Below are 25,213 nucleotides of genomic sequence, written 5' to 3'. Positions count from 1 at the left end.
TTCCTCACCCATCAATTATATCTAAAGTTTTTGGAGCTGATTTTTATTTTCAGCTTTTCAGTGACTCATTACCCAGTGTGTAAAGTAGGACTTTTTTTTTTATGTGTCCTAAATTTACCTCTCTCAGTTCCTAAGAGATAAAAATGAGCTTATTCCAACATTTCAGAATCTGGTGTGCAAGTCGAGGTTTATCTGTATATGACAGCAGACCTTCAGTGAACCAGGATTACCAGGATCTTGCCTCCAGGCTCCAAACTTTGAGGGATGATCCCCATCTGTGGAAACACAGCACACAGCTTAGAGGACTACAGGGTGTTCCATTACCCTCCCCTGCAGGACTATAGTATCGATGTATCAGGGTCTCTCTCTCTCTCTCCTGGCCATTAATTCATAGTGGGTGCCCTGGCTCAGAAAGTGTTCTAAATGTCTCTACATGAAATGTCTGACACAGAGTAAGCACTTAATGAATATTTGCTAACTGATTGATGATTTTTATGAACTTTGATATGGTACAATAGAAAAAGTACTAGTTTTGGAATCGGAAGACCTAGGTTCAAATTCTGTCTCTGGATGTTTTGCTAGTTCACATTTATATAGTACTTGCTAATTGGCATGTACTGTGCTAAAGGCTTTATAGTTTTTGTCTCAATCCTTGGATGTAGGGGCTGTTATTATCCCCACTTAACAGATTAGGAAATTGAGGCAAACAGAAGTCTATGTTTGAGGCTGGATTTGAACTCAGGTCTTCCTGACTTCAAGCCTGCCACTCTGTCCACTGTGCCACCTAGCTGTACCCCCACTACACATGTGACCTAGAGCAAATCACCTAACCTCCCTATGCCTTACTTTCCTCATCTATGAATTGAAAGGGTTTGACTATATGGCCTTTCTTCCAATTCTAAGTCTATGATACTAGTTATGTCTGCTCTCTAGTTCAAAGGCTTCATCTTTCCAATATGTCTTTAAATGGCAACTGACTGTTCTCCACTCTTTGATCATTTCAATCATTTTCCTCCAGATAAAAAGCCCTACACAGATACTCTCTGGGAGACTCATGAAGCAGATCAACAGAGACATAGGAGGATAGAAGCTAAATTCTTAGAAGCTAAGATCAGAGGAAGGAGAGGGAGCTAAACCTAACCTAGTTTATGTAGCATCAGCCCCAGGGAGAGAATGGCCGTGGTCCCAAGTCTTTTCTGGGGCCATCCCAAAAATATGACTCCATAACAATTTGATTTATTAAGTACTTACTATGTGCAAAATACCATTCTAGGTGCTATGGGAATCCAAAGATGGAATAAGGCAGTCTCTGTACTCTAGAGGTTTACATTCTGGTAAGAGATAAGATTAGATAGATAGGTAGATAGGCAGATAGATAGATAGATAGATAGATAGATAGATAGATAGATAGATAGATATCTCTATATGCAGAGATCTATAATCATCCATCCATCTATCTATATTGTTTAGCCATTTTGCATTCAGGTCCAACCCTTCATGACCCCTTTTGGAGTTTTCTTGGCTGAGATAGTAGAGTGGTTTGCCATTTCCTTCTCCAGTTCATTTTACAGATGAGGAAACTGAGGCAGAGTTAAGTGACTTGCTCAAGATCACACAGCTAGGACACACGAGATGCAGCTATTGTCTAAGGTTGGATTTGAACTCAGGAGGATGAGTCTTCCTGACTTCAGCCCCAGCACTCTATCCACTGTGCCACCTGGCTGCCCATCTATCCATACATACAGACACATTAATGTCTGTGCGTGTATATGTGTGTGTGTGTGAATATGTGTGTATGAGTATATATAAATGTGTGTGTAAAAATATATATATATAATGAAATGAATACACTTGCTGTATAAATTCTAAGGAAGGAAAGATTATTTCTGATTGGAAATAATGAAGGCTTCATGAAAGAGGTAGCATCTGTGCAAGGGGAGAATTTAGCAGAGTTAGAAGGGGATGATAATGGCATGAGCAAAGGCACATTGATGGGGAATAAGGATGGCAATGTGTGATGAGTGGATAACAAGCAGTCCAGTTTGGCTAGAGCACAGAGTCCACAGAAGATAATAAGAGGAGATAAGACTGAAAAGCTCAGCAGGTATCAGATTGTAGACAGCATTCCAATGCCGGGCTAGGTAAATCAAACTTCGTTCAGTAGGAAATAGAAAACCAATCTACTTCCAGACCCATTTCAAAGAACTGGGCTACTACAGTGACCTCAAAATACATACTTCTTCCTAGAGCCTCGCTCTGTAATAAATAGTCACTCAACCCAAGTTGTAATTCTGAATTAGAACCAAGCGGCCCTTCACCATTTAGGAACTTCCAACCCATTCACTAGTGTGTTTCTACAACCGGTTCTGTTAGATTAAGAGAGGTAGGCAGTGTGGGGATGTAGAAAGAACCCTAAGTTTGGGCCTGGGTTTCAGGTGAGTGTGAGGAAGAACTTCCTGAAGTCTATTTCCCCATCTGTAAAATGGAGGTGAAAGGCAGAGTGCCGTAGTGAATTGGGAGCTGAGCTCAAATTCCAGAAGAACTCAAAGGTTCCAGTTCTGGCTGTGTGACCAAGAGCAAGTCACTTGATCTCTCAGCATCCCCAGATAATTCTTTAAGAGTTTAAGCTGCAGAGGAGTAAGGCTATAAGAGATCTGCATTTGTGGAGTGAGTTTTCTACACCATTGAAATCATAAGTCCTACCTTCCCCTTCACTCCTCCCCCCAAAAAAACATTGGAGATAGTTCTTACAACTGCAGTGTTGTAATAAGAAAAGAATTTTTCAAACCTTTTGACTATATAAATCTCTGCTGTTATTATTTTCATAGAAATCTGGTTGTATCTCAGCACAGTTAAGAGGTCATCATTTTCATTTGACTTCTGCCCTGTAGTAAAAGTTATTCTCTTGGGACACATCATCACACTCTCATACTCTGGTATTATCTATTATCTATAACCCAGTAATCTAACATTTTGCTCAAACACTGCATTTAGGATATTTATTTAGTTCTGCCAGGAAAGTAGGGGAGAATAACATGAGTGAGACAGGATGGTGTTTAATATAGCAATGGATGGCAACTGTTTTCCTGAAAAAGCTCCTTTGTTTCTAAATCTCCAGATGTTGGAGAACAGTCTGATGACCCACCTGATTGTTGTACTAACTAGACAGTATTTGTGAGCTTTTTGTTTGTCTGTAGTTGACATCTCCTTGAATTCTACTATTATCAGGCAGGACTACATAGCACTTCATGTTTCTAAAGGTCTTAACCATAATTAGTTAAATTTTCAAAATGCAAATGGAAAATAATTTTGAATTTTCCTACTTTTCCCTGTTGAATATTGGGTCTTAGGAGAATGGAAGGGAATAGGAATTTATATAAATCTACTACATGCCAAGCACTGTACTAAGTACCTTTACAAATATTGTCTCATCTGACTGAACCAGTCTAATCAGGTTTTTGGGGGGCCATTTAGACAGATACTAATTGCTCTAATTATAATATCCACAAAATGATCTGAACACAATTAGGAGGATCTAAGAGTAATCAGATCAGCTCTGTCGTGGTACAATTCTTGCAAGCATAATGAATGTCATAGCCTTAGAAACAGGTAAGTTAAAAAAAAAATTTTGCCCAAGTCAATGAAATCGTTGTTGCAGTTTAGATGTCTCAGCTGTGTCCAACCCTTCATGACGCCATTCTGGGATTTCTTGGCAAAGATACTGTAGTGGTTTGCCATTTCCTTCTCCAGCTTATTTTACAGATGAGGAAACCGAGGGAAACAGGGTTAAGTGACTTGTGCAGGGTCACACAGTGTCGGAGGCCACATTTGAACTCAGGTCTTCCTGACTCCAGGCCCAACGCTCCACCCACTCCACCACAGAGCTGCCCACTGCTGAAATTTATATAGTGGTTTAAAATTCACAAAGCACTTTACATCCCAGGTGATCATCACAGCAACCCAGAGAGGTAGGCACTACTGCTGCTATTACCCCAATTTTAAAAAGTGAGAAAACTGAGTTTCAAAGCAATTGAGTGATTTGTCTGTCATTATGCAGCTTTTATTAAAATCAGAGTCTAGATTCAAATTCTCATCTTCCTAACTCTATCCATTGTGCCATCAGAACTCTCAAAGAAAGGGTAAGGCAAGGGAAGAAGTATTTGTTAAGTCCCCACTTCATTTAAGTGTGTCAGGCACTATTACATATATTATCTTATTTGATTTTCATAACAACCCTCAGAGGCAGGTGTTGCAATCATCCTCATCCTTCTGTTGAGGAAACTGAGGCAGACAGAGGTTAAGTGACTTTTCCAGGATCACACAGCTAGTTAAATGTCTGAGGTCATATTTGGACTCAAGTCTTCCCGACTCCAGGTCCAGTGCTCTGTGCACTATGGCACCACCTAGTGGCCTCAAGGGCAGGTATTATCATCACTTCATAATTGAGGTAACCAGAGAGGCCCTAAGTCACAAAGCAGATATGAGAAAGGGCCAGGATTCAACGTCAGGTCTTCAGATTCAGCATGATAAAGGGGAAAGTCCAGTGATTTGAAGATGCCCTGGGTTCAAATCCCAGCTCTGAATCTGATGTTGTAAGGTTGAGCAAATCACTTCTTTTCCTAGACCTAGACCTCACTTTTGCCATCTGAAAAGAGTTGGACCAAATTATCTACACAATGTACCAGTGATATTCACGACCAGACTGGGGCTAGCAAGAGTAGCCCTTGGCAACCCACAAAGACCCAAGGTACGCTAAGGAGCTGGTAGATTAACTCTAAATCCATAAATTTATGGAGGGAACATACCTTCAGGGTAAATAAGAAGGACAATCTTGGCACGTCCTCTACCTCAATGAGAAATCTTACATGAAATTCTGCCCTACTAGAGAACAGGAGAGAAAAATCTGTCCCTTCTGCTGGAAGCTGCCATGCATGGGTTGCTGATCCTGCAGACAGGTAGCCTGGGGCAAGGGAAGCCAGCCCCCAATCCATCCCAGGCTGACTTTGAAGATGCAGCCGCCTGGGAGTCCAGCGTTGAATCTGTTAGACCATGCATTCCATTCTAAAAAAGGGAAACTCGGGGTAATAAATTGCAAGCAAACATTTGTTTCAACAATGCTGAAAGGCACCATCACTATCTGAATGTGAAAATGAGGATGAAGAGTTCAAATCCATGCCTATTCTTGCACCTGAAGTAAATTGAGCAGAGGAATAAGACCTACCCCACTTTTCAAACTCCCCTGCTTTCTTTCCTCATTTCTTCCAAAAGAATCATGAAATTGCTTGCAGAATGTCAATCACTGTATTACTGCCTCTGTTCCAGTTCCTTAAGCAACTATTTGAACTGCCCAGATCATTGGCAAATTGCTGGGATACAGCCAGAAAAACTTAACCAGAGTAAAGGGTTGAAACGTCTTTGGTTCCTTGAGAAGAGATATGGAAATGACTGCACATGTATAAACTATATTATATTGCTTACCTTCTCAAGAAAGGGAGAGGGGAGGGAGGAAGAGAATTTGGAATTCAAATTTTTTTTAATGAATGTTTAGCCTTTTTACATGTAATTGAGAAAAAAATACTTTAAAAAGAGAAGAGATATGGAAATAGAGAGAATGACACTGGGCAAGGGGTAAATAAGCCTATGGTAGAATTAATCTGAGAAAAAAAGACATAGAGAGATGAAAATAATAGACCTCATCATCAGTAAACCACTACTAGTTCTTACAGTCAGGAAAGTAGGGTGGCTGGAACTTTGATCAGGACATCAAAATTTAGAGGATCTTGACAGTATTTACACTTCAAAAGTACAGAAACAACTGAGTTTAGCACCTAAGTTGGCAAGTATATATACGTATATGCAGTTAAAATAGGAAATAGCTAGGTGATATTCCCCTTTTCCACCTTTACCTCAGTGGTCTCACCCAGTTTGAGTTCATTCCTCGCCAGGCACCATCATCAACATTCCCCAAACTTACAGCTGTCTTCCCAAAAGACAGCTGCAGTGTCTCAGTTTCTGTCTTCCATAAAGAGGCAATTTCCCAGGGTCCCTGCCCATTAACAGTTTATCCAACTGAATTTGTCTTAAAAAGTTTATTTGGCTCGAAGGATCTTAGGATTGTGAATCTAGAGCTGAAAGGAACTTGAGAAGCCTTTTTTAATCCACTCTCCTCCTTTTACAAATGAGGAAACTAAGACCCCACAAGGTGAAGTGACTTATCCAGGGTCACACAGATAGAAACTTTCAGAGGCATGATTTGAAGTCAGATCCATTTATGCTGCATGTTCTGCATATGTTTTGTAAATCTTGCCCCAGGTACCAGAATTGCTATTTTTAGCTTGGTCCTTATGTGACTTCTGGCACACCCAATCTGTTATCAGCCAGAGGTTATTTCTGAGGCCATGTTTCCTACAACCATAAAAACAGCAGATTATGATGCGCTTTTCTCTGGGACTTCTTTTCCCCATCTTTGAAATGAGGTGGACCTAATGAATGGTTTCCTAGGTGCTATGATAAATCACCCTTCTTACACATGTTTAAGATAAAAAGTCAGGTTTACAAGCTTTTAATGAGGACATTAGAGAACTAATCTAGTCACTCTTTTGTTTCTTTGGTGAAGTTTGCCATAGTGGATTCAAGTTTTTCTATTCCATCAGTTATTTCTCCTGTGTAAGCCATAAATTATGCTTTCACAATTCTTATTTCTTTCTCAAACCATTGGAAAACGTCATGCTGTGGTTCCATGTTCTCTTAGGGACCTACGGTGTCCTCTGCCTCATCAGGTATTAATTTGTTTTCTTTGGTGTTGCAATATTTATTCATAGATGTCTGGACTTGTTTAGACAATCTAGAAGGCATATTCTCTTATTTTCCCTGTTGGTATATCTGCTCATGCTCAAAGTCTTAAAATGAGTTTTATCCCTGTGGAGATCTTTGGTATTTTCAATCTTCCCTTCTTTGTATTCACCTATAGTTCATTTTCTGACTCCTACTTTGATGGCCGTTTCCCCGGCAACAGGACTTCAATGTTGTCTCAACATCCTCCCACAGTGGGCAATTCACATTTCATTAACCTTGGCCTTTGCCACAAGTGACTTCTAGGGGAGACAGCTGGATGGCCATATGGACAGCCATAGCTGGATGTCAGTCCCCTTTGCTTCAGGCTTGGTGGAGCTACACACATGCTGGCATACTGCCCTGGTTTGCTTTGTTCCTCCACTCTCCAGCAGAGTACCATCATACTGCCCTCTCTGCCTTTTGGTTTTCATTTGCATGGAGAGAGGGTGGGGCAGAGTTGAGTTATACTGCAAGATTAGTTTGTGTAGCCTGGCAAGAGAACAGTGGCTTGTGGGGGAAGGGGTGCTGAGTGACTACATCAGCCCTCTCTGATGGGTTGTTATTTTATTAAGTTTCTTGGTGTCTTGGTTCAGAGACAACTGAAGTTGCTTTATCTCTTGAGCCTAATCCCTATGTTAGAGAAGTGTGAGAGGTTGTGAGGACTGGAGAAAATGTCACATGTCCCTGAGAAAACTGGACATTTTAAACATACAAATATAACATAGAGCCAGGGAAAGGTGGGGGGCTCAGTGGAAAGAGTGTTCAATTTGGATCTCGGTTCAAATCCCAGCCCAGTTATTTGTTGCCTACATGACCTTGGGCAGATCATTTAATCTCTCTGGGACTCAGTTCTGTTGTCTACAAATTGAGGTAGTTAGACTAGACAGCCTCTAATGTCATATGGCTCTACGGCCACACAGGTCTCATAAAACCTTCATTGGAAATTCAGCTAGACATGATTATTGCCTGCACGTATTGCAGGGAGAAGGGAGGAGAGAGAGTGGGCAATTCAGCACTTGGTAAAGGGATTTCCCCAAGGAAATTATTGGATGGAAAAGGGCTTTGAGCCTTAAGGAAGACAGCATATGGATTTAGCATAGTAACCACAAGTGAATGTTAACCACAAAAAGGGAGGGGGGGGAGGGAGCAGCTCCAATAAATTACTTTGACATAGCTTTCATCTGAGGAATTCAGTGGTCAGAGAAGCCTCTTTGATGTCAATAAGAATGTTTCTTATTCAGCCAATTGAGAAATGGAAGCACAAAGAGGTTATCGCTTTCCCAAGGTGATATTATAGGTCATCATTAAAAATAGAACCCAACTCTCTGTCCCCCTGGAAATGTTGAAACTGAAAGGATCTGTTTGTATGTCTCATGGCCTTTTTGGCAATCAAGGCCTTCCACCTGATCCTGCCTGGGCTGACTGCCCAAGCTGGACACCCACACATCTCAGCACCCAGAGTCCAGTCATTCATTAAGATAGGCTAACATTGACCTACTTTTTTTTTTTATTAGACTCTTGTTTAGGAAGAAAACTGATCTGCCTCTCTCTAGGAAATGATGATAACATTTGGCCTTTCCCTGGTATTCCTCTTTCGTGGGTCTTAACGCATCCAGCCAAATGAACAAACTTATTCTCAAAAGTATCCTCTCTCTAAGACCTTGAGACCTGCCTGGGTGTAGGTTAGCTCTATTCAAAGTAAAGGAACATGAGATGGAGGAGAGCAAGGGATCTGCTCAAATTAAAAGGTGAGTGAAGACTAAGGTTCGGGGATGCCAAAAGAGCTAATGGTTACACCATCAGTCACCTCGGCATGACCTACTGGAGGGCAGGGTTGCTACCTTCCATGATTGGAAAGAACACATTATCTTCTGGAAAATATTCATCAACTTGCTCTGGTAAGTGTAAGCAGCACATCTTTCTCCAAGGAACAGCAGTGGTATATTAAGGCAGTGTGACTCTGGGAGCTGAGGCCTGGCATCCAGAGTTCACATATTCTTGTTTCTTAATACTCTGTCTTGGCAATCTTGAAAAATACCTGTTTTACCCATACCAGGCCTGCACAACCTTCGGCTTAGTGGCCCAAAGGCACGCCAAAGGATTTTAGGCAGCCCACAAAAAATGGAGAGGATGTTTCCCCCTACTTTTTTCATGGGCTGCCTGAAATCCTTTGGTGTGCCACAACTTGTGCAGACCTGACCTATACCAATACATGTTTTAACAACTATAAAATAGAAATAGATGCCAAATAGCTTAAGAGGAAGGGGCAGCTAGGTGGCGAAGACTGGAACCAGGAAGACTCCTCTTCCTCAGTTTAAATCTGGCCTCAGTCACTTACTAGCTGTATGACCCTGGGCAAATCATTTAACCCTGTTAGCCTCAGTTTCCTCATCTGTAAAATGAGCTGGAGAAGGAAATAGCAAACTACTCCAGAATCTTTACCAAGAAAACCCCAAATGGGGTCACAAAAGGTCAGACACAACTGACAATGACTGAGCACAGAAGACTTAGGTTGAAGTCTTGCTTCTGACACAATCATAGCTTGGTGACACTGAGCAGGTCACTTAAACCTAAAAATCAAGACCAGTGGTGTCAAACTCAAATAGAAACAGAGGCCACTACTCCATAGACAAAGCATATTGACTGGGTTTTTGATTTTGATATTACCTATACTTTACTGTATTTTTTTTGTGTTAAATATTTCCCAAATACATTTTAATCTGGTTCAGGCATGTGTGACACCTCTGCTCTGGACAAGTCTCTTAAGGGACTGATAGAGGAAGTTTCCTCATTTGCAAGTTCCCTATAACAATGAAACCATAGTTTTATTCCATGTCCCTTAAAATGAAAATAGTTTGGCTATATAATTTAGTGACCTGACAGGTGATGTTTCAGAAGATTCATATCCTGACTTACTTTGATAGGATCTCATCAAAGAGTTACTCCATCCAAAGGTGAAGATTGGTTCTCATCTTGTATACTTCTCCTCCATGTCCTTCCACAAATCTTCCACAGGAGGTCCAAGCAACATACTGGGAGTCTTCCATGAGACTTCTTGGCATGCCCATACTAATGGAGCATCAGTTTTCCCTTGTTCTCACCATGTTACATGTTATTTGGGGCCTGGCCTGACTCAGGCCGCTCCGATAGTTCTGGCTCAAAACTGGAACTGAAATGAAGAACTCATTTAACAAAAGTTTACTTAACCATAGAATAGGAAGGATATTCAACAAGGACATCACTGGTTCAAGTGGAAGTAGCTCCCTTTCCTCCACTCAGAAGAGCAGACTTAACTAGCATGGCAACTGAAGCATCAACTACTTGGGCCCTGAGTTTTTCATGCCGTAGGCAATCAGGAAGCTACAACAAGCTGATCCTTAGCCTCTTTGGAATGGTTTTATTGCCTGGCCTACATGGCAGAGATTTTCTATTCTTAGTAGATGTTGCACCTAACCAAATATATCAATCCATCAATAAACATTATTAAATGCCTACTCTGGGCCAGGAATGGTGCTGGGCACCAGGGACAAAAATACTAGGCCTGCCCTCAGGGAGCTTACATTCTGCAAAGGGAGATAATTCAATCAATCAATTAACAAATATTTGTTAAGTGCCAGCTATGTGTCAGGCACTGTGGTAAGCTATGTGCTCATATGTTCATAAGTATATACCAAAAACATATATGAAAGGTGACTTGGGGCGGAGGAGGCCCTAGTAGTTGGATGGTCAGGAATGATTTCATGTAGCAGCTAGCGTTTGAGCTAAGTTTTGAGGGCAAGTAAGGAATCTGAAGAGGCAGAAGTGATAAAGGAGTGCATTCTAGGCATAAAAGAGAGGAAAGAGTAAGGGTGGGAGTGTAGATTGGAGGTAGATTGTAAAAGGTTTTGAGTATTTTTTTAGGGGGGAGGGAGTTATAAATGTAAAGTTTTCTATGCCAACTGTGATTTAGGTTAAAATTCATATTCTTTCTCAAGATTGAAACAAAATGGGATATTTGTAGACTAACATTTAACAAAAAAGTTTAGTTAACAATAGCATGGAAAGGATATTGCATAAGGATGTAGCATTGGTTCAAGGGAACCTCCACATTGGCTTGAGAGATACGCTCAGTCAGAAGGGTCTAGCTCCAGCCTCTCTCAAGCCTTAGAGCTTAATTTGAGCATATCTACCATGTGCAAGAGAGAACTAAGTTTACAGTAAGTAAGTGGCACACTCTACTTTTTTTTTTTAATAAAGTACCAACTAGTGACCATCCTACGGCATTTATAAAACACTAGATTAGGTCACTACTATTTCATTGGATTTTCCAGAAACACTGAAAAAAAAACCCCATAGATTATCATGTTTCCAGGTAATGTGGGCACAATTCTGCCCAGAGCTAGAGAGATCGGAGTCCTTGTTAGAGTCCCTTCTAGGCTATGATTCTCTAACTTACAGTAAGTTGCTTTTTACAACTGAAAATCTTCATTAGCCAAAAGGTCCAAATATTACCTGGGAGCTTCACACTTTCATGAAAGGCAGGCTTTTAAAGCTGCCACCCTTCAACTACTTGACCTGAATGTGAAGGAAAAATTATTTTATTAAGGCAAAATGTGTTGCTTTGAGTGGTTTTTTGAGAGCTAAAGAGTTGCTTTATTTTCTAAGCCTGCTGCAATGGCCCTTGGCTTTTAAAGATGGTGTTAGAAGTCCTTTGCAGCCTTGAACTAGACGTGGAACAGATCTGAGATTCATACATGAATCCAACCATTTTTAAGAATATTTGTATGATCACACAGCATTCTAGGGCAGGCGTGGGGGGAAGACAGCAATATTAAATGCCAAGGCATGAATTAGAGTATTAGAGATGTTTTGTAAAGATCTGGTTTGGCTTCTATCTGGGGAAATGATTTCATGAATCTTTCCTTTGGGAACCTCATGGAGTGAGGTTCTCCACCTGTACAAATAGGCCACTTGCTTTCCTCCATTCATGCTGTTAAAATGGGGACACATTGTCCCAACCAATCTGGGTAGCTTCACCATTGCCTTCATTTATTAGGTTTTTTCTTTTTCTTTTTTTTTTTGTATACTGGATCTCCCTATCTTCAATCAATCAGTCATCTAACCTCTCCTTGCCTCAGTTTCCTTGTCTTTAAAATTATGGAGTTGAAATTGGTTACCGCTATGGTCTCTTCCGGCTCTACACCTAAGACCCTATGACTCTTACCTTTTCTCTTTCCAATATCAGAGCTCTTCATCAGGTGCCAATAAATTCATCAACAAACATTGAATAAGCATCTATTATGTGCCAGGCACTATATTAAGTGTTGGGAGACACAGAAAAAGAAAAAAAAAAGGAAACAACCTCTGACCTCAAGAAGCTTATTTTCTATCCAGGGAGATAACATGTAGATAATATAAATATATAGAGAATAAATATACACAAAATAAATACAGAAAAAAAATACACAAGATAATGAAATGTAAGATAGTCAGGGAGGGGAGGGTACTAGCAGTTGAAAGGATTAGGAAAGGCCCCAAGGAAAAGGTTTTTGAGCTGTGTATGGAAGAAAGTAGGCATTCTTTGAGATGAAATGTGAAGGGAATGTATTCCAGGCATGGGGACAGCCAGCACAGCATGAAAAAGAGAGATAGAATACCATGTACAAGGAATGAAAAGGACAGTTTGACTGGATCATAGTGTGTGGGAAGGGAAGTCATACAATGTTGAAAAAAAAAAAAGTTGGAGCCAAGTTGTGAACAGCTTTAAAGCCAAGCAGAGGAATTTACATTTTCTTCTGGGGCAATAGGGAGCCACTAAAGCTTATTGAAGAGGGAAGTAATATGGTCAGATTTATGCTTATGAAAAATCCCTTTGGCAGTTGTACGGAATGTAGGTGGAATGTGGAGAGAGCTGAGGCAGGGAAACCAATTAGGAGATAATTGTGATAGTAAGTGAAAAGTAACCAGATCCTGAACTAATGAGGGTGTCATCATGTGAGTAGAGAAAAAGGAGTAAATATGAGAGGTGTAGAGGTAGAAACAGCAAAGAGTTGGTAACTGATCAACTACGGGGGATCAGAGAGTAAGAAATTGAAACTAACATCAAGGACACAAATCTGAGACTCTAGATTTGTGCTCTCAAAGGAATGTGGGACACTTCTATAAAGGGAAAGATGAGAAATTCCATTTTGGTGATGATGAGTTTGAAATGTTTCCATTTTGAAATGTCCAATAAGCACTTGGTGATTCAGGACTGAAGTACAGGAAAGAGACTGGGACTAGATAGATAGAAAGATAGATAGATAGATTACATACATACATACATACATACATACATACATACATACATACATGGATGGATAGATAAATAGGTGGGAGTTATCTGTAAAGGAATGATGGATCAGTTCAGCTCCTCCCCCCCCCCCCAAAAGGTCCAGTGCTAAAGCAGTGGGGAGCATGGTACAGTGAGTAGAAAGATTTGGTCTATATATCATAAAACCTGGATCTGCAACCCAGTTCTGATTCCTACTAGAAGTGTTATCCTAGGCAAGTCCCTTCAATTTTCTCATTTGGGGACTAGCATACATCAGAATCATTATCAGGAAAATGTTTTGTTAACAGCAAAATATTGTGTATAAATACGGACCATTACTATTATAACAGGTCCCTGCCTATTGCAACAATGCTTGCTTTCTAGTCCTAAGCATTTATAGTCACTGTTGTACAGTGGAAAGAAGAGCCTGGCTCTAGAGTTACATGACCCTATTTTACATCTCACCTCCAATTTTATTACCTGTATGATCTTGGGCAAGTCATTTAATTTCCCTGGGTCTCAGTTTCCTCATTTGGAAAAAGATAAGGTTGAGCTAAATGAGAAGTGTCAAACACATGGCCAACCCATGCAGTCCACAACATTCTCAAGTGCAGCCTGAACCAGATTAAAATGTAATTGGGAAACATTTAGCAAAATAAATTGAAATATTATAAAACATAGATTGTGTTAATACGTGGTTTTCCAGATCGATACGTACATTTGTTGTTTTCAGCCACATTTGACTCCTCATGACCCCATCTGGCATTTTCTTAGCAAAGATACTGGAGTGGTTTGCCGTTTCCTTCTCCGTGATATAGGCTTGACAAAACTGATGGCATTTTACAGATGATAAAACTGAGGCAAACAGAGTTAAGTGACTTACTCGGGGTCATACAGCCAGTAAATGTCTGAGGCCAGATTTGAGCTCAGGCAGACGAGTCTTCCTGATTCCAAACTATAAATTTCTGACTCAAAAAAAAAAAATTAGTTAATTTGCAAAAATCTCCACATCGATGGTGGCCACTGTACAGTATCTTTATGTATGAAAGGCAACTTTCACACATAGTATGTAGTACTGGATCTAAAGTCAGAAGGCCTGGGTTCAAATCTTACCTCTTGTGATTATTAGCTATGTTACTATAAGCAAGTCACTTAACCTCTCTCATCTTCCGTTTCCTCGTCTATAAAGTGACAAGCAGTATCTACCTCATAGAGTTGCGATAGAGCTCAAATGAGATATCATATATATAAAATATGTGCTATGTCACATATGTGCTATGTTATATCTATTATGTACTATATTATATATGCTAAATATGTGTGTGCTCTCTCTCTCCATATATATATATATATATATATATATATATACACACACATACACACATATAGAGAGCAATTTGCAAACCTTCAAACCTATATAAATTTCATTGTTTTTATTGTTAAGGATAGAGACAGCACCTATAATTTCATTAGTTAACTCCTTCTATGAGTGCATGCAGCCACTTTCTCTTGAATTTATAGTCATAAAAAATTCAACAGAGGATCAAGAGGTGAAGCAGCTCATCCAGGGTCACACAGCCAGCATGGTTTATAGGCAGAACTTGAAATCTCCCTAGCTCTCTATCCACCACCCCCATGCTATCTCACTATTGCTATTATTACGCAAATTACATTAGCAAGTATAAATTCTAATGACAGCTCCTTTCTCTTTCCCCCACCCATAGGAGGGGAGTACAGAAGTGCTGGCCTTGGTTCTATTTTCTGTTCCCTTTGCATTCCACTTCACCCACCTGCTCTAACTTTGGTCAGCCTGCATTTCTCCTGTGCCACAAACACTGGCTGGCATTTACACAGATGTAGGCAATGACACCCTTCAGGGGCATACAGCTATTGTCTGCACAGGTGCCATTTGGGCAAGCAAGCAAGAGCTATGCACAGGAAGTGACATAAATCCAGTTTCTAGAGACAGATTGGTAAATGAGTTTTCCATCTTTGCCATAGACTGATTAAGATTTCAACATTTTCCAACAAAATCCAGCCCAAGGGGCCAATGCCCTTTGTTGTCCTTGGGACTCTTCATGCTATTCTCCCTTGCACTGTGTCCTTCTCCAAGAAGTGTCTCTGCTGTTGGAACAACTCATCTGCTTGTCTGGAAAATGAGAAGTCAGACCTCTCCTGGCTAAGTGACCATAAAGTTACCAAGTGAATGAGAGATGAGGGTCTCAGACTCATAAGGGTCTTTTGGTAGAAACTGACTCTTGCTTCTTGATAAAGAGGTATGCAAACTAACATAATTGTTAGTTTCAAAAAAAAAAGGACCCCGCACTCTGGGTACAATCATCTCTTAGATTACTTACAGCTCTAGAAAAATATGACTCCCAATTCTGGTAAGAGATATGCCCAGAATTCATGCCCATCTCAGGAGCAAGACAACAAAATCAACTTTTGACCTTCTAGGTACTTCTGTTCCCATGTCACCAGATCATTTCTGTCCTGACATGTTAATTTAGCTTCATTTAATTTTTTTTTTTTTACAAAACTGACTTCCCAAATTACTGAGCAGGGTTGTCACCTGGTTATTTGAGTATTAGGAGTGGTAGAGAGAAGGAGCAGGCATCAAGAGCCCAAAAAGCCAACTAATGTCCAATTTTACCAAGATTCCCAGGCTGCCAAGGGTCAAAATTAGCATCTTTGAATGGGGCAAAATGCAACAGAAAGATGGAGAGGCAGAACTTTTCCGTATACTGAGCTGTTCCATAATCCTCTATTGTTGTTGTTCAGTCAATATCAGTCATGTTTAACACTTTGTGACCCCATTTGGGGTTTTCTTGGCAGAGATACTGGAGTAATTTGCCATTTCCTTCTCCAGCTCATTTTACAGATGAGGAAACTGAGGCTAACAGGGCTTAAGGGATATGCCCAGAGTCACACAGCTAGTAAGTGTCTGAGGCCAGATTTGAAAATGAGTCTTCCTGACTCCAGGCCCACACTGTACCATCCGTTACACCACCTCACTGCCAGTATCCCCCATTAGCCTGGGACAAAGTCTTTAGGAACAGCTGTATGGGAGTGGGATCATGGTGTTGTGGAAAGAATACTGAATTTGGAATCAGCTATCACGAGTTCAAATCTCAGCTTTGGCCATTTGCTATCTGTGTGATCTCACAAGATACTTAGTTTCTTAGAAGTTTTAATTTCCTCATCTGTATATATGAAGGGGCTGAACTGGAGGACTTTCAAAGGTACCTTACAGCTTATCCTATAATCTTGACCTAAATCCTCTTAGTTACCAGATTCCTTCTGCTAAATATGACTTTTACCCACCCTATTCTACTATCTAATGGTTGATATAATTTCACTCTGTGACTTATAAAGTCAAACCGAGTACACTATACAAGTAAAATGTGAAATAACTTTCTTACATCTCTTTTCCACTCCTATTCCCACTCCCCAGTTAATAAAGAATAAATTACACCACCCCAAGACCTTTTGTACTATTCATAAATGTCTGCATCTTACTTTCTTTGACAGTCAGGCCTTTCCATGGTAACCTGCATGGTAGTAGTGAAGGCAGCTGAGCTTGAGCCACTGGAGAAAGATAAATGTTGGGTCATGGAAAAAAATCATTATTAATTAATTTATTAGTTTGTATATGCCCACTGCTTAGTAGCCACAGGATGTGCGTAAAAAAACGAGTCAACCCCATTCCCAACCAGAAATGGAGAGAGAATAAACTGTAAAGGAATGATACTTACTGTGGAGAAGCACATCAATTTATCAGTGGGCACAGGAGGGCAGCAGCTGCTGCCAATAGCCCTAATGAGGACACCAGCCTTCTTCCCTCTCTGTGGCTTTCTGTAAGTAACTTAGAAAAGCAAGGAAACCCAGCAGCTCTGAGCTGTTATTTAGGCAGGTACATCATACTGCATTGCAGAGCAGTGAAAATTGGAGGGGAAGAGAGTGAGACAGCGAAATAAGCTGTCTCAACATGACAGAGCAGTGCAGCTCTGAGGGTCTGCTAGGTCCTCGGTGTCTTCCCCTGAGTTACTCCTTCCCCCCCCCCCCACCTTGTTATGCGTGTCCCAGAGAGGAGAGGGGACATCTCCAGTCATCCTGATCTATATCTTGTCACTGGACCCAGATGGCTCCAGAGGAGAAACTGAGGCTGGTGACTTTGCACAGCCCTCCCTCACTTATATCCAATTCACTTTCAAGTCATGGCATCACCTTCCTGATGTCATGGTCCTGTTCGAGAATAAAAGACAAACAATAGCAACCCTGTGAATGTCTTATGTACCCCACTATACTGTAAATTACCTGAGATCTTAAGCGCAAAAAATAGTGGAGAGCTTTACAAGGTGTCCCCACTCCAGCACGTGGAGTCCTTGACAACACCTCCTGAGCTCTTTCCTATCCTTTTGGGAATATCTGTATCAGAAGTCTTAAGATGCTGACATCAGATAGAGATAAGACTTTTTTCATCCAGGGAGCCACAGGAACAACACTGGGCACTGGTAAATCCACCACCAGAAAGTCTAAAGCAAGCGAGACATCAATAAATACCTTGAAAGCCTGAAGTCCAGGACAAAGATTCCTGGGGTATAGGCTGAGAGATCCCATCCCTATAAATAAACACTAGGGAAGCAGTTTCTAAAAAGGCAGAAATGGCTATCAACTTTGCCAAACCAAATTCATCAGGTGGAAATACTTGCCCCAGCAAATTACGCAGACAGAACGCCCGATGACTTCAAAAATGAGAAGAAGGGGAGAGAGGGAGGATAAATAAAGAAAAAGCAAAGTAATGAGACAACAAGGCCTGGCTCTTAATTTATATGTAGAACTAGGAAAGCCTCAAAATGTCTCCCTTTGTTCACTATTTTAACTTGACGTTTAGGTCTCTATAATGTTTGATAATAAAGTTCTTGAAAACACCCACGTGGAGGGTTGTACTGTTTTTAAGGAGCAGGTGAAGAGACAAAAGGATACACTGGGACAAGAAAAAAAAAATCTCTCCTGCAGGCTAAGGTGAAGGAACCTGGTTATACAGAGGAGAGGCAGTGGCAGAAAGAAAACAGAAGGGGGCACTACCAAGCTAAGTCCTAGGGCTTGTTGGGAAAAGACGGGTATGCCCCAACCTGGTACCTTGACGTGGCACTGTAAAAACTCTGTAAATACTACATCATTCATTTATTCATTCCATGCCAAGGTGCTGGCTAAGCACTGGAGTTACAAAAAGAGGCAAAAGACAGCTCCTACCCTCAAGGAGATAATCTAATGGGGGAAATGCATTATTTATCATCATTTGGATTAAACAATAAATATATAATCTAATTGTTATTCGGTCATATTATTTATTTTATTCCCTTTTATTTTCCATCCATCACATCACATCACATCTGACTCAAAGCCTAACAACCTCTTCTTATTTCTGTAGATTCGGAATGTGGCTGCCAACCTCTGTGTAGACAGCAAACATGGTGCCACGGGGACTGAGCTGAGGCTGGATATCTGTGTGAAGGATGGCTCTGAAAGGACATGGTCCCATGAACAGGTACTTCAGACACACACACACACATATACATATACATGTACATATACATATACATATACATATACATATACATATACATATACATATACATATACATATGAGAGAGACAGAGAGGAGTGTAACTGAGGCATAGTGGGAAAAGCCTTGATCTAAGGAAGGAGTCAGAAGACCTGAGTCTTAATCCTAATCCTCAATCCTTAAACATGTCTAGTTTTGTTATTTTGGGAAGGTCACTTTATTTATCTGTATTAGCTTCCTTATATGGAGTGGGGAAAAGGCAATAAAAATAACTGACATTGAGGTTATCTAGTCTGACCATTTCATTTTTTACAAATGGGGAAATTGAGGCTTAGAGATAATATATGTAAAAGTGCTTTAAAAAGGATATGTGCATTAAAAGAAAAAGTGCTTTAAAAAGGTCATGGGCCTTGCTTATTGAAATATTTGATGATTAAGTGCGTTAAAAAAAATGTAAGTATAAGGTGCTCTACAAACATAATAATGATAACCCAAACTTCTTTTTTCTAGTTCTGATCCTACAGGTTAGTTAACAAAACTCAGATAAGACTTTGAGGGTTTTATATTTTTGGTTTTGCTTTTTAATAGCTTTTACAAAAGTCTCTGATGTGATATGAGTCTATGAGTCTAATGTATGCAAACTCAACCCATCAAGTACTTATTAAATACATAAAGGGCCTATGAGGACAAGAGATGCAAAGAAAAAAAATGAAATTCATTCTCTACTCTATGAGCACTCACATTAACCCGAAAAGGTCAGGAGGAAGTATTAGAAGGACAGCAGGTTTTAGTGAGATGATAGTCCATCTCATGTGACCTTCTAGCATTCTTTTATGGGGAAGAGGAAATGTGGGGAGGATGTTGGGGGAGAGGGGTTTTAGCCACATTCTCACCATGTTCCACTGATCTGTTATTACTGTGAACTCATACAAGCAAATCTTTGACTCTTGACTAGTTCCTGGATTAGATAATCCCTTAAATTCAGGTTTTATCTGGGACAGTGTCCTGTTTCACTTCTGGAACATGACCTGAAAAATACCCTTTTTTCCCAAAAAAGTCCTCTCCCAGAGGCCTTGTTAGCTGCCCCTAATTGTCATACTCATCTCTTCTGCAGAGAAGGGATGCATGACAAACTCTCTCTTTAAATTCTCTTACCATACTGGAGTGGCTGACCCCTTCCCTAACTGTCACAGCCAACTTTAAATTTTATTTAAGTGATCAGCTGGGTAAGACAACAGCTTGAGGACATACAACTGGAGAAGAAGAATATTTCATTCCTATTTATTGTTGCTTTGAAAAAAAATCTGTTCTTGGTGAAAGTAATTATACAGACATCTCTTAAAGATGAGCAGTTCAAAGGACAGGCATGGCATTCTCAAGGCAGCACACATTACCCACCTGCTCTGTTTGGGGAATAAGCCAATTGATCTCCAATTTTTTTTTTTGTAAGGGCCTGGTTAATGCAGTTGTAGTACTGTGATATAAAGCCAATGCAGCTGGTTAATGCAACTGTGGTACTACAAAAGTAAGCTAAGTATTGGTCTATCAGGTCCCATAAGTATTAGCTGGTGGCACTGAGGATATTTAGCCTGGCAAAGAAAGCGCTCAGGCAGTACATAACTGTCTTCAAGTGTATGAAAGACTTTCTTGTAGAAGAGGAATTGGGATTTGGTTCTCTTTGGCCCCAGAGCCAAAAGGCAAATCTAGGCTTGCTATAAGGAAAAACTTCCTCCCTAGTAGAGCAATTAAAAAGTGGAATTGGCCACTGAGCACCCCTTCTTGTAGGTCTTCAAGAAGATATGTTATGCTGGGAATCCCTTTTGGGTATGGGTTGAATCAAATGGCAGTTGAAGTCCTGTCCAACTCTCAAATTCTGTGCTTTTGTCACTTCATTCTGAGGCCCTGTTTTCTCCAAGTAAGTTGTTGGACAAGATGAGCCCCAAGAATCCTTCCAGCTCTAAATCTATGGCTCCACAAAATTATGACAAGCTTTTAGAAAACCAGCGTTCTCAGGTTATAGCGCAGGCCTTATCACAGTAAAGTCAAGTGTGTGTGTGTGTGTGTGTGTGTGTGTGTGTGTGTGTGTGTGTGTGTGCTTGAGAGACAGAGAGAAAGCTATGAACTCTTCCTCTGTCTCAACTCATCTGAACACAAAAATAACGTTATTATAGCAGCCAGGGAGCTCTCTCAGCCAGATAAATTTCATCTGAGATAGATGATGGCTTGAATTTTTCTCTGCTGAGTAACTTTATGAGAAGCAATTACCTTCCGCATGCAAATACCACTCAGTTGCTGAGAGTAGAGATAGAGACGGTTTTGGGGGATCCAAAATACAGGCAAAGTTAACTGTGTAGAAATAGCTTTTAAAATCCTATTCAAACACCACCATTCTGCCTTTTTTATTATTTTCTTTGGCTGGTCTGCAGTTCAATAGAGTGTCAGGAGAGGGCAGCACCAGACAGGAGGAAAAAACCCACTTCAGTAAACCAAGAAGTAGAAAGGTTAATGGCTTTTTAACAGAGATTTCCAGTCCCCAGAGACTCAGAAGATGGAGCTTTTCGGAGATTAAGTTAGGCTGACAGGAGGGAAAGAATTAATCATATTTGAAATACAGATCGCAGTAAATTGATTCTGAGGTTAAAATAGTACAATCTGTTTTATTTTGCTGTAATGAACTGAAGGCCAGATTCACTCCTGTGCCCAGTGCTACCTAGTGTTTTTACATGTGGATTTCAACTGCTAAATGAGACAGGAAGTGTCAGAGCAGGGATTATTCAATTTTCTAATTCAAGGGACAAGAATGCAAGCCCTTTCCCAGCTGAAAGGGTGCTTTCCAAAAAGAAAAACAAAACAAAACAAAACAAAAGAGAAAAAGGGGGAAATGCTTCTGAGGAGAATGGTGGAGATTTGAGGGTCCTTCATTATATCTATTGAGCCATACATGAAGTGAAGGACTGGCTTTAGCAAAGAAAGGAAGATTTGTAAATCTTTCTACTAGCCACACCTATTTAGTTCTTTGCTGTAGTATCAGCATGCTAGGATTTTTTAAAATTTCCTTTAGAGACTGAAAGAAAAGTTTTATTGTTTTGTTTATCCGTTTTTTTAATCAAAAGTTTAATGACACAAAGTACTCTTAGATCTCAAAATAAAACTTAGGACCTTTAAGGAACCCTGGTAAATAAGGTGGGAGGCATAGAAAGCAGGAAGAATGCTTGGCCTAATTTGCCCATCCTTGTTCTTTTAATGTATACTTGGCAAAACACTGACCCCATGAAAAGGACATACCTCTGCATTCACTATCTGCTTCTGCAAGGAAGCTGGGCATTGTCCCCTCCCAAGAGCTTTAGCGACCATGTTGACATCAAGATAAATTGAAGTCAACATAAATGGTGAAAGGACAACTTACTATGATAAATGGGTTCAGTCGAACAATGAAATTATCAGATTCAGCATAAGGAGGAAGCAGCCCCTGGGAAGGCTGTAATTGCTGAGGACTAGGCATAGTATTTCAAGAAAAGTTGAAGAAAACATTCATTTTCCATATAAAAAAATACATATTTCTCAATCCAATTGGCAAGATTAAAGCAATGAATGTTTCAACATTGCCAGCTTTACCGTATTTAGTACATTAGGATGTTCCAAAACAGGATGAAGATACTTCACACATCCTTGGCATTAATGAAATGGCAATGAATCACTGCGCTGTTTGGTGTAGTGGATAGAGGACCTCAGAAGAGCTAAGTCTGAGCCTACCTCTGACACATACTGGATAATCACTTGGGAAACTCTGGGACCTGGGAAAATCACTTAATCCCTCAGGTCCTCGGGCAACTAACTCTCCAAGACTATAAATTTTAGAACCAATCTTGATCTGCTTTGGTAGAAGGAGATTGCACACCAAGAGTTCCTCCACTGATAAAATAAAACACGCATTGCCATCTGTCCCAATAATTGACATCCATTATTGAAAAGTCTGATTCAAAACTGAAGAATTATTTGTATAGTGAGTCAGACAGAAGTCATATGAACTAGTCAGCAAGTAAAGACTGTCTTTTCATGTGCTTAAAAGAGAGAAAGACAAAGTCTCACCTCACCCTCCCCCCAAAAACAATCTATACGTGGGCATCATAGCAAATCCAAGGAAAAGGGCTTCAATGCTTCTTTCTGTCATAACTTTGTCTCCTTTTTTAAAAAATGAGGCAAAGTCTGAGAAGTTATATTGTGACACTTTAGAATAGGCTAATTGTCCTTGAAGTGATAAAGAGAAACCTGGCTTATGGGATCCTAGAGCTAGGGCCAGAATGGGCCTCAGGGGCCAGCTCATTCAGCCCCCTGTCTTTACAGATGGCAGAGATCAGAGAGGTCAAGTTACTTGCCCAAGGCCACACAAATAATATGAGACAGAGCTGGGATAATGAGTTTAGAAAATGTATGACTTCTCTGCTTATGAGTCTTATCCCTATAGCAGAAAGTAAGTTTTTGGAGGGCCTATACTTATTTTTTTTGGTTCTAATATCTTCAACACCTAGTATAGCACCTTGCGCATAGTAAATGCTTAATAAATGCTTGTCCAGTGAATGAACAAGCAAAACAATTGATCTAACAAATGGAAAACACTTAAGTGCCAGGGAAAAGTCATAGCAATTATTGTTTTCAAACTGGAAGGTCCATCAGAAACTATTTTACTCCAGATCCCTAATTTTTTCAGATATGGAAATTAGGCCCAGAGGAATAAAGTGATTTGACTAAAGTCAAGTCAATGGTAAGCTCACTGGTGGGATTTGAACCCAGGTCCTCTGAAGCCAGAATCTGAGTTCATTCTACTATATATTAAACTGCCTCCTTGTTGGGGATGTGTAAAGATGTAGAGGACCACAGGCTGTTCATGAGGTCTCACTGACAGGCAGAGGCCCCTCTCAGGTGCTGATCTATGAGCAAAGGTCGCCTGGTTCGGTGCTCCATTCTATGGATCTTTAACAATCTTTAACTCCCCTAGTTACTGTATGGTCATTAGAAGTCTATTCTGGGATTGGAGTCAGATAAGTGCACAGGACGTGCATGCATTGACCTTGGGCACAGCATGGGCTATACATCATTGTAACTTGAGAAGGAGTTCCTGTTATTTTACTATATAAGTAAGTGCTTTGCTAAAAATAAATGGAGTTGCTTCCATCTTGTCTCCTGCCTCATCAATGCGCATTCAAGATAGAAGGTTAAGCTGGCCTTATCCCTTCAAAGTTAGCATAGGATCCTGGCTCTAGTGGTGAGATGAATTAGTTGTGTGCAACGCCTCCTCAAATATATTTGAAAGAGGAGAGAGAATTTATTAAGTGCTTGCTGTGTACCTGGCACTTTGCTAGCTTTGTAGATACAAAAGTAAGCCAGTAGAGTAGTGCCTGCCCTCAAGGAACTCTCATGATAATAGAAGGAAGATGGTGGATAAAAGGGAGCTAGAAAAGGGCTGGGAGAAGATAACTGTAAACATAAGTCCTACAGCTTCAACGGAGCTCTGGTTTTGTAGAGACTCTTATAGAGGATTGAAACTTCCTTCCATGCCTTGGTAGGTGGTTTTCTTAAGTTTCTGTGACTACTCAACCCTTGCCTGGTGGCCAGATTTCCATTCACCCTGAGTTTAGCCAGGCTGGTCCTCAGACATACACACTGTTGTTGTTTAGTCGTTTTTAGTTGTGTCTGACTCTTCATGACCCAGCATGGGCATGAATGCCTAGGCTGGGCATTCTATCCACCACCAGCTGCCCCTCCAAATATTGTTATTCCCGCTGTTCCCCCTTGGACCAGATATGTGATTTTATTAGTAGAAGGGAAATGAAGGAGTAAAATCTCCTTCAACCACAATTCATCTGCAACTTTGAGTCTCAGGGAGTTGAAGCTAAGTGGCTTTCCCCAGAGTCACAAATTGGGTATGTTTCAGAGGCAAGACATGAACCCAGATCTCTGAGACCATGTCTTCATCCACTGTGTCATCCTGCCTTTCATCTCCATTTTATAGTTGAGGAAACTAAGGCTCAAAGACATGAGGTTATTCATTTAAGCGTATACAGATAGCAACGGGGGCAGAACTCAAGCCCGGATCTTTTCAACCAGCTGTCTTTCTGCAGCATCACGCTGCCAATCCTTGATGGTGTCAGGATTCCAGATCTGGTATAAGCACAGGAGTAGCTCTTCCCAGTACTTTGTCAGATAGAGGCCAAATATCCGTAGGTCCAGCATCCCTAAGATTCTCATCTTTGTGGATTTGGCTCCTAGATTTTCCTGCCTGATTTTGCCATCTACTTGCCTTCCCGAGAGATTACTTTCCATTTACAAGGTATCTATCTTGTGCATAAATAGTCATTTACATGCTGTCTCCTCCATTAAAATGTTAGCTTCATGAAAGTTAGGACTGTGTTTTCGCCTTTATTTGTATTCCCAGGGCTCAGCACCATGGCCATCATAAGAGCTTAATATTTGCTTATTGACTGACTGCCTGCTTCCCAGGTTGACCAACTCTGTGTCTG

At 40.5% G+C, this 25,213-nt stretch overlaps 1 protein-coding gene across 1 annotated transcript in view; it reads left to right on the top strand.

Annotated features, from left to right (window-relative positions):
- The window catches only part of GALNTL6 (polypeptide N-acetylgalactosaminyltransferase like 6), a 240,001-nt gene that overhangs the window by 193,157 nt on the left and 21,631 nt on the right, over positions 1–25,213 (top strand). Inside the window, exon 6 of the mRNA XM_020997862.2 lies at positions 18,561–18,677. Coding sequence (XP_020853521.2) covers positions 18,561–18,677 — 117 coding nt within the window. The remainder of the gene's footprint in view (positions 1–18,560; positions 18,678–25,213) is intronic.

This window comes from Phascolarctos cinereus, unplaced genomic scaffold (genome assembly GCF_003287225.1).
Source record: "Phascolarctos cinereus isolate Bilbo 61053 unplaced genomic scaffold, phaCin_HiC Scaffold_9;HRSCAF=440, whole genome shotgun sequence".
NCBI classification, from domain to species: Eukaryota; Metazoa; Chordata; class Mammalia; order Diprotodontia; family Phascolarctidae; genus Phascolarctos; species Phascolarctos cinereus.
Note: the sequence above shows the minus strand (reverse complement) of the source record. Positions and strands in the feature narration are given on the sequence as shown.